At 43.6% G+C, this 15,485-nt stretch overlaps 1 protein-coding gene across 1 annotated transcript in view; it reads left to right on the top strand.

The window, feature by feature from the left end:
• Positions 1–10,219: 10,219 nt before the first annotated feature.
• The window catches only part of REEP3 (receptor accessory protein 3), a 41,372-nt gene continuing 36,106 nt past the window's right edge, over positions 10,220–15,485 (top strand). The window contains exon 1 of the mRNA XM_085301625.1: positions 10,220–10,298. Within this exon, the coding sequence (XP_085157751.1) occupies positions 10,267–10,298 (32 nt within the window). The 5' untranslated portion in view covers positions 10,220–10,266. The remainder of the gene's footprint in view (positions 10,299–15,485) is intronic.

Genomic DNA, 15,485 nt, shown 5'->3' with positions numbered 1-15,485 from the left:
CGGGGGAGCCGGGGCGGCCGCAGGCGGCGCAGCGCCCGAAGCCGACGGGCGAGCGCGAGGCGCCGGAGCAGCCGCTAGCGGGGGGCCAGTAGCGCACTTCTGAAAAACAGATTGTGGGGCAGGAGGCGCGAACCAAGCGTGCCAGYTTAGCGCCTTCCCGCGTATTTCAGCGGGACAAGCAAGAGAAGTTAATTAACAGGAAGCCAAAAAAAGAAAATCAATTCATCGTTCCCCATGATAAGTTTGTTCACAGAATTACAATAATTCACGAGACATAACGTTTATATAAGAACCTATAGCTGCCTGGCCGAGGGCTGGAGACGCATGGAGGTGCGCTCTGTCAAAGCTGCAGAAGAAACCACYGGCCTTCAGGCAAAATGAGGGCTTCCCCCACGCATCAAGGTAATGCTCCGGCGGCACCCTCCGAAGTACAGCCTTGCAGAACGAGCAAGAATTACATAAAAACACAGCAGTTACTGGTAAGCAGTTATAAGGGCRGCTAAATATTAATTACATCAAAACTCTTTATGGTTTTACTAGATTTCCTCTTGTTCAGCCAAAGAGGAATTTGAGATTACTGATTTATACACTTAAATAGATTACATTAGTGTGTAACAAACCATAAAGCACATTTAAAAAGCTGAGTTGCATGATTCCAATAGACCAAACACACAAATTTATCATMGAGTACTAAAATATTAAGAATCTATTATTTTTAATTTGTTCAAAAAATTTGTTCATTTTACCAGAATTGTGTTCTAACACATACCAGAGTTTACTACCAGGATGAAAAGGCAATTTTTCAACACTSTGTCAGTCTGTAATTCTCACCTGAGATATCCTGTGGAAAGGCTGAGGGACATCAAGGGTGCAAATCCCAGTGGTCAGTTACCAGTTTCTCAATGCCACATGAGAAAGGCAGGACACCTCCAGTCCTGCTGCTTCACATCTCAGCTCGTCTCTCTTTTTCAAGCAGCTCTTCAGCTCTGSACAGCTTTCATTACCTGTATGTGCTTCAGGAATGCCAAAGCAACTGCCCTCAGATAAATCATGATTCTCCRTGTGCAGGCAATTTGGGCGTCAGTGCAACAGTGGACCTCTGCCTCCATAGCAAAACCTCACAGTGGGAGCCTGGACAGTAGCAGCAGCACCACCACCACCACCACCAGTGSTCATCCCCAAAAAGGGCCACAGYGCTCTCAGGCACTCCAGCAAWGACTCCTTTTCCTGCCAATCACTCACACAAAAAAATCTAAAACCAGTCACCCTTAAGGGAGGTGGATCAGCTTTTTTATCCTCATTAGAGAATAATAGTGTATTGCATAAGATCATAATTAAAAAAAGCTAATGGAAAATAAATAGATAATAATAGTTGAACAGAACCTTCTGTCTAGCTGCAATCTGCTGCTCATATAAAGTGCCATGAGCACCTTTAACAACTCTAATTTAGCTTATTCATGAGAGTAAAGTTTCATAATTTGTGTTCTGTATGTGTAATYTTCTTAATGTCCATCTCACATAATGCTAATTTCTGATAAGGAAACAGCTTAGTGCATGATTACATGATATGCACAACACAAAGCTAACATGAAGCCTTGGGGACTGCTAGAGCTCTAACACTGAGAGGAGAAATAGCAAAGTTTAACTATCATYAAGTTAAGCATTCAGCAGGGAAAGTGACTTGAAAATGCTATTTATGGCTATTTCATTGCTTGCGAAAGAAGCAGAAACCTAGTAGAGTCTTCATGAAACTGATGTGGAAAGAAAAGCTTYCATTGCAGGGGAAGCTCTTTTAGCTAGCTCCTTCACATTCTGTAATATCCATTCTCATCTTTTTTTCTGCTCATTTTAGCCTCAATCTCTTAGTACTTCGCTATCCAAATTCTTTTGAATCTTTAAGGTACTTGTCGTGCTTGCCCTGATTCATATCTATATATCTTTATGCACAATTATTTGATATCATTATTGTCAAAACTATTAACTACCATATTCAGTAACTACCCTTTAACCAACTTTTCTGTCTCATGTTTTTGTGTGATGCTAACTCTTCCTTTCATCTGCCAGCAATCTAGCTCTAAGGTATATTAAAATGATTACAGAGGTTTCCCCCCTATATTCCAGCTACCTACCTTTTTGAGTTTTTGTGTCAGGAAAGGCTAACAAGTTAGTGTTAATGGTGTCCTGGAATTTAGTAATAGCCATTACTTAAGAACATCTACCCCTTCAGTAAATAAGGAATTCSTTAATATTTTATAGTATTGTTTGGCACAAGATACAAATGAATGATACTACTGATTTCATGCAGATGAAGCAACAGGATTACCTTATTTTTCCTGGCACTGTTATCCAAATTAAAACTASCACAAATTTTTAACTGAGCTAATTTTTTAAATTAAATTACTTTTCCCATTAGGAGCATCCTAGGGTCTATCTGTTGCATTTGTTCAGGCTGCACTTAAAACTACAGTTTATTCCTGGAAAGGTAATTGATTTAAGTTACTCCTTATTGCAAGAACTGTAATGAAACATTACAACTTATAAAAGCAATCTGAAAAGGCAGACCTATGTAGGTGCCTTACTCATCTTCTGGCTCTTAAGAGCAGAAGACCGTTTGCTTGTGTCATTTAACTGAATGAAGAGATAAACTTATGGAGTCACAGAATCGCTGAGGCTGGTGGGCACCTCTGGGCATCGTCTAGTGCAGCCACTGCTTGAGCAGGATCAGCTACAGCATGCTGTCCAGGGCCGTATCCTGACAGCTTTTCACATGGAGGATGGAGACTCCACAGCCTCTCTGGACAGCCTCTTCCACTGCTCATTCTCCCTCAGAGTAAGTTCAGATGGAATTTCCTATGTTTTGATTTGTGCCTGTTGCATCTGATCTTGTCACTCAGCTCCATGGAGAAGAATCCAGCTCTATCATCTTTACTCCCTCTCCTTTAGTCCAGTTTGCTGATTTTTTTTTTCAGATGAAGTAATCACCCCTAYTTGTGTTAATATCTCCAAGTGTACRTTCATTATCGATGCTGTGAGGCCAGAGGTATCCACTTCTCCATGCACCGCCACCTCCCTCCCTGACGTCTCTTGCCTGGATTCTCACATGCTCTTCACGTTTCCAGTCTCGCTCCTGCCTGGGTTGCTTCTTACGGCCCTGTCATCTCTGTGACTCTCTAGGCTGGCCAACATAAAAGCCAGAGCAGGCTGTCATGCTTTAGTTTGCTGAAGTTCAGCTGGCTGCTACCTCTCCCATCTTCGGCAAGTCAGTTGGGCGTATGCAAGCACAAACCAGTCATCACAAATTGAGGAGGTGAGTCCTAAAAAAGGAAAAGGTCTCTCTCAAATCTAGAAAAGTGCATACTCTGTAGCAGAAACTGTAGTGACAGTAAATGTGACTGAGCTAGGGAAAACCTCCTTGGAAGGGAGGATTAGAGGAGAAAAGATACATGCAGTCCTCTGTAGTTGCAGGTATCTGCACAACTGTCGCTATTCACAGAGTAACTGACACAAAATCACACTTCTGTGTCTGAACTTTGTCCTGTTACATGATTTTTTTGGATCTGAAATTTATATTAGTTTTAAGAAGGCAAGTSCCTTCAGATTTCTATCAATACAAACTCTTATGCAGCCCTATCCTGTACTATTTTATAGGATGATACGCAGAAATCCTAAGAAACAATCTGCTTTAGGGCATGCAGGTTTGTAACACTTCTAAAACACCCTCAGTACAAGGTCTGACAAAGAAATTTCAGTAAGAAACATGCAAGCGTTTGCATTTGGGACACCAACTTGGATGCAACCTGGGGCATGCTGGAGCTAGGCTTGCAGCTTGCATGCAAGTCCTAAACACCAGAGCCTTGGGGTGCCTCAGGAGGTTATTTACTTCAACTAGAATTTAAATGACTGCGCTGAGCTTTATTTGAGACCTTTCAGAAAAGAAGTTGGAGAAAGTAGTGAAGCAGCTGGCATGGCTATTCTAATGTTACAGTTTGGATAGTGACATTGCCTTTGTGGAAGAGACCTCCGACAGTCCTTTTTAAGCCCATCATTTGGGATTCTTATTTGTTTCTTGTGTTTTAGTTTGCTTTGAACCCTGTGCCTCAGTTATGTCCTAGCAGTTTGACTTTCGTGCTTCATATTGTGCAAGTGAACCTTGTTATGCAAAATGAGGCTGAAGGCATACATGTTTAACAATAATTGTTTATCTGTTGATGTTTGAAGTCATTAATACAAGAGATTTTAGWGATGTTTACAGTTGTGATGAAACTCATCTGCAGGGAAATAAGGTAAGGAAAAATATTCTTTCCAATTTCTGCATTACAAGGTTCATCTAACTTGGACCTGATTTGTATCTGAGAACCACACAGGCCAACAATTTAATCAAATTTTACAGCCATTCAAAACCATGAAAGTGATTTCATGTTTTTTGGATCAGTTGATCAAGACACTTAGTTGATAAACACCCATAATTTGTGAAGTCAGTGGTCCTGAATACTTCAGAGAGAATATCTGAGATTCCTAAGTTTTGGGTTGCATTTGTTTGTTTGGGTTTTTTTGTTTTTTTTTTCCTGTGTGTTATTCCTGCTTTCATATGCCTTGCTGGATTGCCCTTCAACCTTAGGGGAGAGAATGAAAAAAAACAGAATGCTCAGGAAAGAATTGTATCTGTACAGAAATGTTAAAAGGAAGCCATACAAAAACAGCTCGTGATTTCCCACTTTGAGTTCTTGGATTGTGACTTTTAATGTGAATTTCTGATGGCTCACAGTTCTTTCTAGTAACTTATGAAAGAAAATGCGTACATAATAATAATACCTCAGTGGCAAGTAATGCTGATGTGTCCAGTTGGGGTTTCCTTGACATAACGTAGGTAGCTGCTTCTTAGCCTGTTGCGGACTGCACAGAAGGACCAGCTACTGCAGCAGTGTCTTTGCCTGTGAAACCAGCAGTTCTTCTTATTGCTTTTCCTGCCTGCATCGCTTCCACTGCTCCCATCCAGCCATATCACACCAGGACTCAAAACACCTGGCAGCATCCAGACTGTCTAGACAGGCTCGCAGGCTGTCTGCACTCCGTTTCTCACAGTGGTACACAGCAAACTTTCCCCGAGAGCTTCAAGTCTATTTGGAAAGAGACGGCAGCAGAGCTCCTAGGATAAGGCAAGTCCCCAAGTCGCCTCCTAAAGCAAACACAATGTAACATGTTCTGGTGAAGATTTCTAATGCTGCAAAACTCCTATGCGAGCTGCCCCCACCCCSTGGACTGTCTTCAAACCTTTGACAATTACTGCCAGCATTTAAATAGCCTGCAATTGTATTTGAGGCACACAAGGCTATGTAGTAACTYACCTTATTAACTGGTCATGTCTTGGTAAAATAGTAAAGGAAGGGACTAGAGCATGTCTTTTTTTCTCTCTTTTTTCTTTCTTGCTGCAGAAGGTGGTAGAGACCTTTCTGATGTAGAACTAAATTGTTTCTACTTAAACTGTTCTCTGTGTATGAACACTTGTGGCACCAACAGACACATCTTGCTGTGTGCATCTACTGGTTTTACCAACTCTAAACAAGCAAACAAAAACCCCAAACGATTTTCTTTTCATATAAACCTTGTGAATTAAGCAGTGCCAACCTTAGTCACCCTCTGTGTAGGAAGAAGCAAGGACTTATTTCCTGTGGGCTGGGAAAGGATGTTGCTCCTGAAGTTTTGCAAGCTTTGAAAGCTAAGGGGCTGTAGCGGGACTGAGGGCAGACAGCCGGTACCATGCCAGCTGCTGTGTCCTTGTGCTGGGCGACTGAAGATAATTGAAGAGCTTCACACTAATCCTCTGAACTGCCAGCGTTGTATAACTGCTTAGTAATGTGGGCTCTGTCAAAAACAAACTTTGCCACATTGAAGAAAGCTAACGCCACTAAGCCTGGGCAGTGTCGGTGATGCCTTTGCAACAGCCGCCTGGGTTTGGAGAAGCTGCACACAAGAGAAATGCCCAAGTCAAAAAGGACGAACGGCTGAATCTGAGCACCCGATATGATGGAGTGGCTAAGAAGGATCAAGCTGTGTTACATCTACTAATGAGAATAAAAGGTAGGTGGTGGATTTATTAGCTCATGCCATGTAAGCCATACAGATTTAATAGAAATCTAGTTACAATGTCAGCATATAAAAGTGCTGGGAAAAAGGCACTTAGGGACTAGAAAAAGGTTGTACAAAGATACTTGAAGTTTACTTTGTCAAAAGACTATAGGTGACTTAAGTATGCATAAATACTTGTGGAGAGAAAGTAATCGGTGCAAAAGAGCTCCTACTCTGTCACTTAAAGCATAGCAAGAACCATTGACTGGAAATCAAAACTAAAAACTTCCATACTAGGAAAAGCTTTCTGACAGGATCCTGAAGGGCAGGTATAAATGGTCTAAAAAAGGTGTGCAATCTCCATTGCCAAAAAACGTCAAGAACAGATACGACATACAGGTGCCAATAACAAAACTTGGGTGACCTGGTATTGCTTATCTAGCAGACAGAACCAGAAAGGACCCTCAATTTAAGATTTTTTTTTTCTTTCTCTTTTTTTTCGGCTGATGGCCACAGGCTGGTGCACCACTTAGTTGGAGGCCATGCCTTTCTACAAATGCATATTGAGCTGAACAAGGTTCTAAATGTTGCTCAAGAATGTGTATCTCATCTTCATTTTAAATGAAATCTATCAGCTAGTTCAAAAAGCAAACATTGTTCCGTGATAAAATGCAGCTGTTGTGCATACAAGCTTTGTCAGCAGACTATAAAATAGCATAAGCTTTCCATAGTGATCAGAAACATCAAAAGCAGAAAATATATTTTTTTAAATCCAACAGACTGCTATAATTATTAAATGTGATATATCACAACCAGCAATGGAGTACAGCTGAGATGATATTAGCCAGACAGGAAGGAATAATATGGCTTTGATTTGCTGCTCAGTATACAGATTTGAAAACAGAGAGAGGGCAGTCTATCTGATACCAGAGTACATGTATCTCATTATTTAAAATAGGTTTTTGTTCTTATGAGACATATATTTACTATAATGTTCAACTGCTGCTTTTGAACAAGTTAATGGCTCTGATGGCACTGTGCTTGGAAATGAGGGAAAAATAGACTATACAAATCTGCCCAGTGGGACTGGCTTGTTGAGATGCACTCACTTACAGCCCCGGTGTATGGTTACACTTACCTAAGGAGTAACATTTGCAGGTCCAGGCACAACAGATTGCAAAATACTTTCTGCCTGTGGCTTATCCGTATGGAACTAAGKGAGCGATAGGTACAGCACTGCTGCTTTGCCAGGGTCTCCTTGTGCTCCCAGCAGGCTGGGACGGGAGCTGCTCCCCAGCATCTCAGCTCGCTCCTGCCAGCTGCATCTCCAGGGCTTTCCACTCTGAAGGGAAGCAATGAGCTAGGACAGATGTCTGGCGGCTCTGGGGGAACCACTCTGAACTTTCCTCTTCCTCTTCAGATCGCATTTCCTACGAGGAAAAAAATCCAAAGGGAGGCTCTTACATTTCTGCCAAGAAACAAGAAACAGAGGCACTTAACCCACTATAACCGTAACAGCAACAAGTCCTTAAAAACGTGATATGATTAATCAACAGTTCTATGATAAGCCTCTTATTAGCTTTGTGCTTTCTTTATTTTTTTTWAAAAAAGGAGAAGAGTAAGCAGATATTTGTACTTCTAATCAGATCAGATTCTGCCTGAAGTGCCTGATAACGCTCTATTATGCTGCAATCAAAACAGGCTCACGCTGGAATGATGGAAATGCTCTGGGCTCATATTGATGGGAAGGGGGTTTATCTACAAACATAAGGGAGACAATTAGACAAAAGCTAAGAGTTTTACTCATGAGATAAGAGGGCAAAGCTTTAAAAGTTATACTGTKAAAGTTATAATAAAATTGGGAGAGCAACAGTGTACTTTCTGGTTAAACTGAGCAGATGAAAAATGAGGACGGCTTCTTTTTTATTTCTTATTCCTTTCTTTTTTTCCCCCTTCTCCTCACAACAGCGATGCTTCTCCTTCCTAATTTGGAATAGTAATGAATTTTACATGAAACACTTCCAGGAGGAGGGGAAAAAAATAATGGCCTCTTAGAACACTATGTCTCTGTATTGTAAAATTCATTTAAAAGGTACAGTTGTACTAGATGCCTGCTGACTTTGCCCTCTCCCACAGCGAAATGTTGCACTGTGAGAATGCAATATATGGTAGCAAAAAATGCCATGTCTAGAATCTGGTGAAAAAGCTTCAGCTGCTCTGATTTAATAAATGTCTGAAGTGTTGCCCARCTATCACAGAAAAGGTGAAATACCATTAAGACAGTAGTATTATGGGGCAGTTCAGCTAGTGATTGCAGACTATGCTTCCTGTCATTTCATACATAGAAAAAAAACACATGAGGAATGCGAAATATTTAAAGGTAGTATAAACTATAAATTTCAAACAAATCTTTCATTATTAATCAGCTATGGAAATCAGGTCTGCCTAGAGGTTTTAGGAAATGGTAACCTTCACCCCTTCTGCATTCTGTTGTCTCAAGAAAGGCAAYGGCGTCATCTCTTGCAGATTCTGGCTCCAAAATGACTAGCACTTCAGGTATAATTCTGCTAACTAAGTCTGTCATTTTTTAGGCCTAACTGACAATTTTGAATTATTCTATACTTGGGTCTCATGTAGAATCTGCTTGTATAAAATAGCAATCAAAGGTGGGAAAACCAGCACTGGGGCTTTCTGRGGAAGTGCAGAAAAATGGTGCTCCTCTTGGAGAGGTCATCATGGTTGTGCAGTGCCTGACCTCCTCCCCAAATCCCCAGTGAGCTGCTCAAGCTCCATCAGAAACCAGTTTCTGTCCTCCTAATTGTTGCTCAATTCCTGCTTCCACAGCTGCAGAGTAGGGGGAAACTGTGTTTAACTTTCACCATCTTTACAGRTAAACAAACAATGTTTGTATGCCTAAGTTATATTACATGAAAGGGCTTCAAAGAAAACTGAGGGCAATTGACCTTTACAAGTGAGTCTCCAAACACTGTTAGAACTATTCAAAACTACTCTTAACTATATTAAGTGGCTTTTGTGGAGGACTTGAAAATATCCTATAATGACATAGCCACAAGTGTTTTCCTTACATTTAAGTAAATTAAAAATAAGAAGGGATATGATACTAGTTTGAATAAGGACAGARCATGGATTTAACTGCCATGGCACAGCCTGTATTTTTGCTGGGCAGGGCACAGATTATCGCTCTGCACAAACTGCAGTATAGGGAGGTCTGTTTGGTATCCTCGTGTCYGTCTGCTCTGGGACTGGTACAAATCACCCAGCTTGTTGCAGTGAATTAAATCTCAAACCAGTCTATGAAATAAAGCATAATCTTCCTAGCTAGATTACTCTTAGGAGCCATCTGCCTTCACCTTTTAACAAATGCCTCTCTAAATRTAAGCCTAGCTTTCCACCAGGGATAGTATTGCCATGGTAACAAAAGCAAGAAAAATAAATAATTGTCTCCGTACCAAATAGAAAGTGGTTTTCTCTTAAACATACACCATATGAAATAAGAAAAGGCAGCTATGGGATTAACATATGTACTTATCCTAGACAGAAAAAAGCAGCACGAGCCTCTTCCCGGAGGACTTGCCCGAGGCGTTACCCAGCACGTAGTTGCTCGCAGTGAAGCAAGCTGCTGCCGACGCTCGGCGCGACGGGGGCGGCGCGCTCAGGCGGCGAGCGGCGGGGCCGCGGGCTGCGCCCGGGCTCGCCCGCAGCCTTACCGAGCCGGGCGGCGCCGGCCGCTCTGGGGCGGCGCAGGCCCGTTACCCCGGCGGAGGGCGCGAGCGGCTCCGCGCTCACCGCGGAGAGCGGCGATAGAGGCAGGGAGGCTCTGAGCACCGCGAGGCTCGCCCGCGCCCTCCAGGTCCGGTCCGGTCCGGTCCGGTCCGGTCCGGTCCGGTCCGGTCCGGTCCGGTCCGGTCCGGTCCGGTCCGGTCCGGTCCGGGGCCTCCTCGCGCCAGGCCAGAGCAGCACGTGCTCCTTGCCGCGGGGGGGGCTTTTAACCGCCCCGCGCGCCGCCCACTCCGGCCCCGCCCCACCGGGCCGCGCATGCGCCGCCGCCGCCCCGCCGAGCCAATGAGCGGAGGCGGAGGGCGTGGCCCGGCGGGGCGGGGCGGGCGGCGGAGCCATTTGGCGTCGCGCTCGGTGCGGGAAGGGTCGGCGGCCGAGGCTGCCTCTGCCGCCACCGCCGCGATGGTGTCCTGGATGATCTCGCGGGCCGTCGTGTGAGTGCTGGGCGGGGGGGGCCGTGCGATCGGTGAGGCGCCTGGGCGGCGGCGGTTGGGGGAGGGGGGACAGTGGCGACGCTGGGGCTCCTGGCGGAGCCCCTCCCCCCGYGGCGGCCGTTGGGCGGCCGTTGCGGGCGCAGGTGGGGCGGGCGGGCCGGTTCCCTGTCGGGAGGCGCCGGGCCGGGCTGGGCGGCTGCAGCGCTGCGTTCTGTTCGGCTTGCCGCTCTCCCCTTCAAAAGCGCGAGCCGGAAGGAGCTGCGATTTTGCCGAGAGCGGCACTTGTGCGGCGGGGTCCGGTGCCCCGGCGTGCCATAGGGCTCTGCGGCAGCGGCCCCGCGGCGGCGGCGGCGGCCCCTGGCCGGCTTGCCTCGTGTCTCCTGGCTGCGCGGGGCCTCTCCGCGTGCAGGCGCGGGCTTCCCGCAGCTCCAGAGCGAGTCAAGAAATGCCGGTTGCTCGTGCTTGTGTATAAATCGTGAGCGTTGCTTTTAGACGGATTCAGGTTAGTCTATAAACTACGGTGGTTAACTTTTCTCCCCTTCCCTCCCCCCCCCGCTCCCGCCCCGTAGAAGAGCTCAAGGGGCTCAAAGAGCATCTAAGAGCATGAATATGTCAATAGATGAGGTAAAAAAAAAAGTGTTATCATATAGGCTAGCATCTCTAAATTTGAAAGGCCTGCAGCCAAAGCAGCAACTTTCTTAGGCACCAGGTGTCATCTTAAATGTCTGGGTTGTGTAGAGTGAAGTGTTGTGCAACCTTTGTTCTCTTTCTTAAACGTTGTACTGCTCCTTTGTGAAATGGATGGGTTATTTTGTGCTACTGCATGTAAACAGTATTCCCTAACAAATGCTGTGTGRTACTTGAGCAGCGGGGTCTTCCTCACACTCCTCGTTGTGCGGTTCTGTGYTGTTGCTGGCCCCAGTGCTTACTGGGTTGCTTCGGTTGATTTGCTGAGTGTGACTTTTTGCCCGGCTGGTGAAATGAGCCTGCTCACAAAGCAGCCCAATAGTGTGTGAATGGGTGCAGAGTATGTAGCAGGATGAATGTGCCTCTTGCTGTCTAGTGTAGCTTCCTCTGAAAAACTAAATTTGTCATCAGGAAGTTGTCTTGTACAGTCGAGCACACCTTCTTGCTGTGATCTCATCACCTCGATAAGATTCTAGCAGTTCTGCCTTTCCACCACCCTCCCTGAGACTTTCCAGATAATTACTTACTAAATAGAGTATCATTGTCCTGGATTGGTAGAGGACAATGTTGACTTGTGAAAACAAGGCTGTAGGAAAAACTTTTGGTGCAGTCTGTTGGTATGGGCACAAAAAACTCTCAGTGCTAGAGGGAAGATATGTATGCAGACTTTATATATGTCAAATGTAACAGCTGTATCCACCTTTGTTGCATAAAGGCACAAACTGAATTTTTATTTTAACAGCTTAAAACTTGCATTTGCTGTAAGGATAGTATCAGCAATGAAATTCTTATAATTGTACCAGTCATACAGCAGTTGGAGCTGAGCACCTCAATTTCTAATGACCAGATCCTTGTCAGTTGAGTTGTTACTTCGTGGAAGGATATGCTATGTTTTGAGGATCAAGTCCTCTCTGGGCCTAACTGACAGCACAGGTACAGAAGAGAATAGCTGTTTCCCATGAACAGTTTTATTGCAGGAGGCAATAAAGGACAATGTATTGTGCAGCTTGGCTTTCTGATTGCTGCTGATAGCTTGTATTTCTGTGTTAATTATTTTTGCTGAAAGAGAATACTTAATACTATTTATAAAATGCTTCTACCTTCTTGTGCCCTCATTTCCTAGCTGTGGSACATGATTAATTTGCCAGGGTTCAAATCCCCAGGGTGGTGGTGGTAATGCTCAGTGCATCCAGAAGGGAATTAAGACTGCTTGGAGACTACAGTTTGACTTTGCTTGACAGAGAATATTCATGTTGAAAAGTAGCACAGAACTAGATGTAGCGTGATTGCAAGAGGCCTTCATTTGCATGGTCCTGAGTAGGTATTTCGTGTCCTCTTTTCTCAGTATCCGTTGTGTTACCTTCTTTAATTTGATGCTTTGTTTTTATTCCTGGTCTCTTTCCAGACATACTTGTTCCATTGACCTTGTTTCTCTGACTTCAGCGTTGTGAGTTGCGGAAGAATATCTTTTTCTTTTAACCCCAAAAGAAGATGAAAATATTCTTAACTATTATGTAGTTGCTAAGACCTGATTTTATCTTTGAGTCATGTAGTGTATTAGTTGTGGTGTCTTGACTTTCTGATGTATGAGAGCCATGCGTATCCCAAACTGTCCACGGACAAGTCCAGAGAACATCATTCTGGTATTTGGGTGGTCATCAGGAATATTTGTTGTCTTGAACAACTATCCCCTTCCAATCATCAGCCTTCTGCTTTCTTCTTTTGGCTGACCCACTACTCTTCCCCCCCCCCCCCGTCAAGGCCAGAAGAGCAGCAAAATCCTCTCTTGTAAGTATGTCAGAGTGCCCTCTGCTGACTTCCTTATATGGAGGATTTGTGCTGATATTTTGATATTTATGCTTGTCCCAAGCAAACTGACTTTTGATTCAGTTTGAGAGTTTGTAACTTGCRGTTAATCAACTCCATTAAAAAATAGTTTGGCTAAAGCTTTAAGAAACTAGAGAATTGAGCTAGTAGAGAATGAGAATTCTTAATTACCTTTGGTTTGTCTTGAAGAGTTGGGCACAGAGAATAGGGAGTGGTTAAAACTTAATGTTCCACATAATTGGCAAAAATTGTGCTTTAATGAAAACTTTTTTTCTATATGTAAATGTGCATTACTTTGCACGTCTAAATGCACAGATAGTTGGTACTAATTGCTTATCTTCTCCTTACAGAAGCCAAGTGTTTCAAGGCTTTTGCATATCCACAGTATCTTTTTATTTTTAAAGTTTTGTTTGTGGGCTGTTGATGTATTAAGCATTTATTAATTCTAAAACACACTGGCCATTATAACAGTTCTCAGTGATTACTGCTTTTTTTTCCCTCTTCTTCATCTCTAAAACCACCAAAAAAAAAAAAAAACTTTAATGTCTCTGAAGATCTAGTAATGGTACACCTTGCTGAGTCCCCAGTCTTTAATGGCTGGAATAACTTTTAAATTTGTGGCTGCCGGTCTTGTTAACTTCTAATATAGCTTGTGTCTGACTTAAGTCKTCTTTGATTGCTCATTCTGCTCACTTGTATGGTCTGAGCAACTGCAAACAYGTCAGTTGCTGAGACAGTGTATTTAGTAGTAAACACACTGAGTACTTGTCAGTCACAGCCTGGTATGGATGAGGTCAGACTATCCTCTTGTGCCAAGCAAAGATGTGAAGCATCCTAAATACAAAGTAGATGGCCATTTTGTTTTTACAATCTGTTAAAGCAGTCTGTCTGCTGTAATCTGTGTGATTTCCCCCCCCACCACCACTGAAGTTTCCCCATCTGTGTCCCTTKGCAATGCTCTCTCTCCCCTTGTATTTGTAAGTCAGCATTTCCTTTTGGTAAGGTTTTTAGTTGGTCAGCAGCCTTGACTGTGTTGGAAGGGAGAGTTGCAGTGGTCCATAGGAGAAAATGTTTGTCTTAGCTACCAGATGTGGTTTTTGTTTTGTCTGCTTACACTTGCAATGCTCATCTCCTTCCTGCCCCCCCCCCCCCAATTTAAGAGCCTTGTAAGAARCAATGAACATAAAATTAAAAGCTTTGGCAAACAGTCCTTGGTTCTGGAATTAGGCTACAACTGCAACTATATTAAGCTGGACAAAGAATGTTTGGAAAAAATGGGAGGTGACTTAAAGGTAGGTAGTAGAATTAGACTTTCTCAGCTTTTRCTATATTTCAGGTTAGAACTGCTTCCTTTGTAATAGCTTCCATGATRCAGCTCTTATTGTTTGAAATTTTTAGGTATACAACTGCCTCTAGAATTATTAGGTGTCTGAGAATAGACTGCTGAAGATAAAGTTTTTGTGATGATTGGGTAAATTGAATGCCATTAGATGCTGAATGCCTTCTAGTATCCTTCCAGCTTTAAGATCTATAAATTGCTGATGCAGCTGTGGGAGAAAAAGGAGTTGCTGTGATGGTGTGAGTGACAGGTGGAGAGATGTGCTGAAATGGCAGTCTCCTCATAGAATTGAACATTCAGTCACCATGTATCAGTTATCCTCGAAACTTCGTGCTTAAGCAGATGTAAGTAYCCTGCTGTGAGGAGAGGCACTCCTGCCCTTTATGCTTGCCACATCCTCCGCTTGTTGCTGGGCCCGAAAGTTGTGTGGCTATAGGGTTGTTTTGTCAACCCATCTGAAAAATAGCATGCTTGAGAAAGGTTAGTCTTCTGTTAGTGTCAGTGGACTGAACCAGCTCATGCTGCTGTCATGTAGTTGTGGGATTGTGTGTAAGCGGTGTGGTGGRATTCCAAAGTTGCAGGAAGAAGACAGCGTTGTGTTTTCTTGGCATCACCTCATTGCCAAAGCAGATAAAACATACTCTGAAAATACTTTCTTCAGCTGCATGTTGCTGCTTATTTTCTTGTGTAGTGACTAGTTCTAGTAACAAAGGCACAGCTATTCAAAAAAAAAAAAAAATGCAGGCAGGCAGCCCTCCAACTGCTCCCACACACCTCTAATATATTTTTTTAAAGGGTTCTAAATACAAGTCTGGGGATTTGATGAATTGTATTGTACTAGTAAAGGTATTGCAAATAACTTCTAAATTACTGAGCAATGAAATCTTCAAAGCACTTTCCTTCATAGTTTGGCTTCGTAGTTTGGTAACTCATATGTAGAGCAAAAGCTGTCCGCTCGCTACACTGGACTGGTAATATCTACTTTTTTAAAGTTGGTACACGTCAAAAAGGCCATCTGACAATTTTAGCTTAAACCAGTTTTTGCTGTGCAGTTTATCTGTTTTCTTCCTGTCTTCRTGGCATTCTGTAGCCTGAGAGTGTGTGTGGTCAGTGTTCACAACCTATGGCATGCCAGTGAACTAAAGCTTGCTTGAAACAGATGGAGCGCAACTGGAGGCGTGCCACGGAGACTGACATTCTTACTTAGTGATCTTGGCGTGTACTCTCCTGCAAAACGTGCTGAATTCCACATTTGTGTCCTATACATTTAGRTAAAGGAGTACCATGAGCTGCATGGTCTGGCGCAAAGGGACATTGCTAGTTAAAACCAACAA

Source organism: Rhea americana, unplaced genomic scaffold, assembly GCF_003343005.1.
Source record: "Rhea americana isolate MKP2758 unplaced genomic scaffold, rheAme1 scaffold_179, whole genome shotgun sequence".
NCBI lineage: Eukaryota > Metazoa > Chordata > Aves > Rheiformes > Rheidae > Rhea > Rhea americana.
This window is presented reverse-complemented; position numbering and strand designations above follow the sequence as displayed.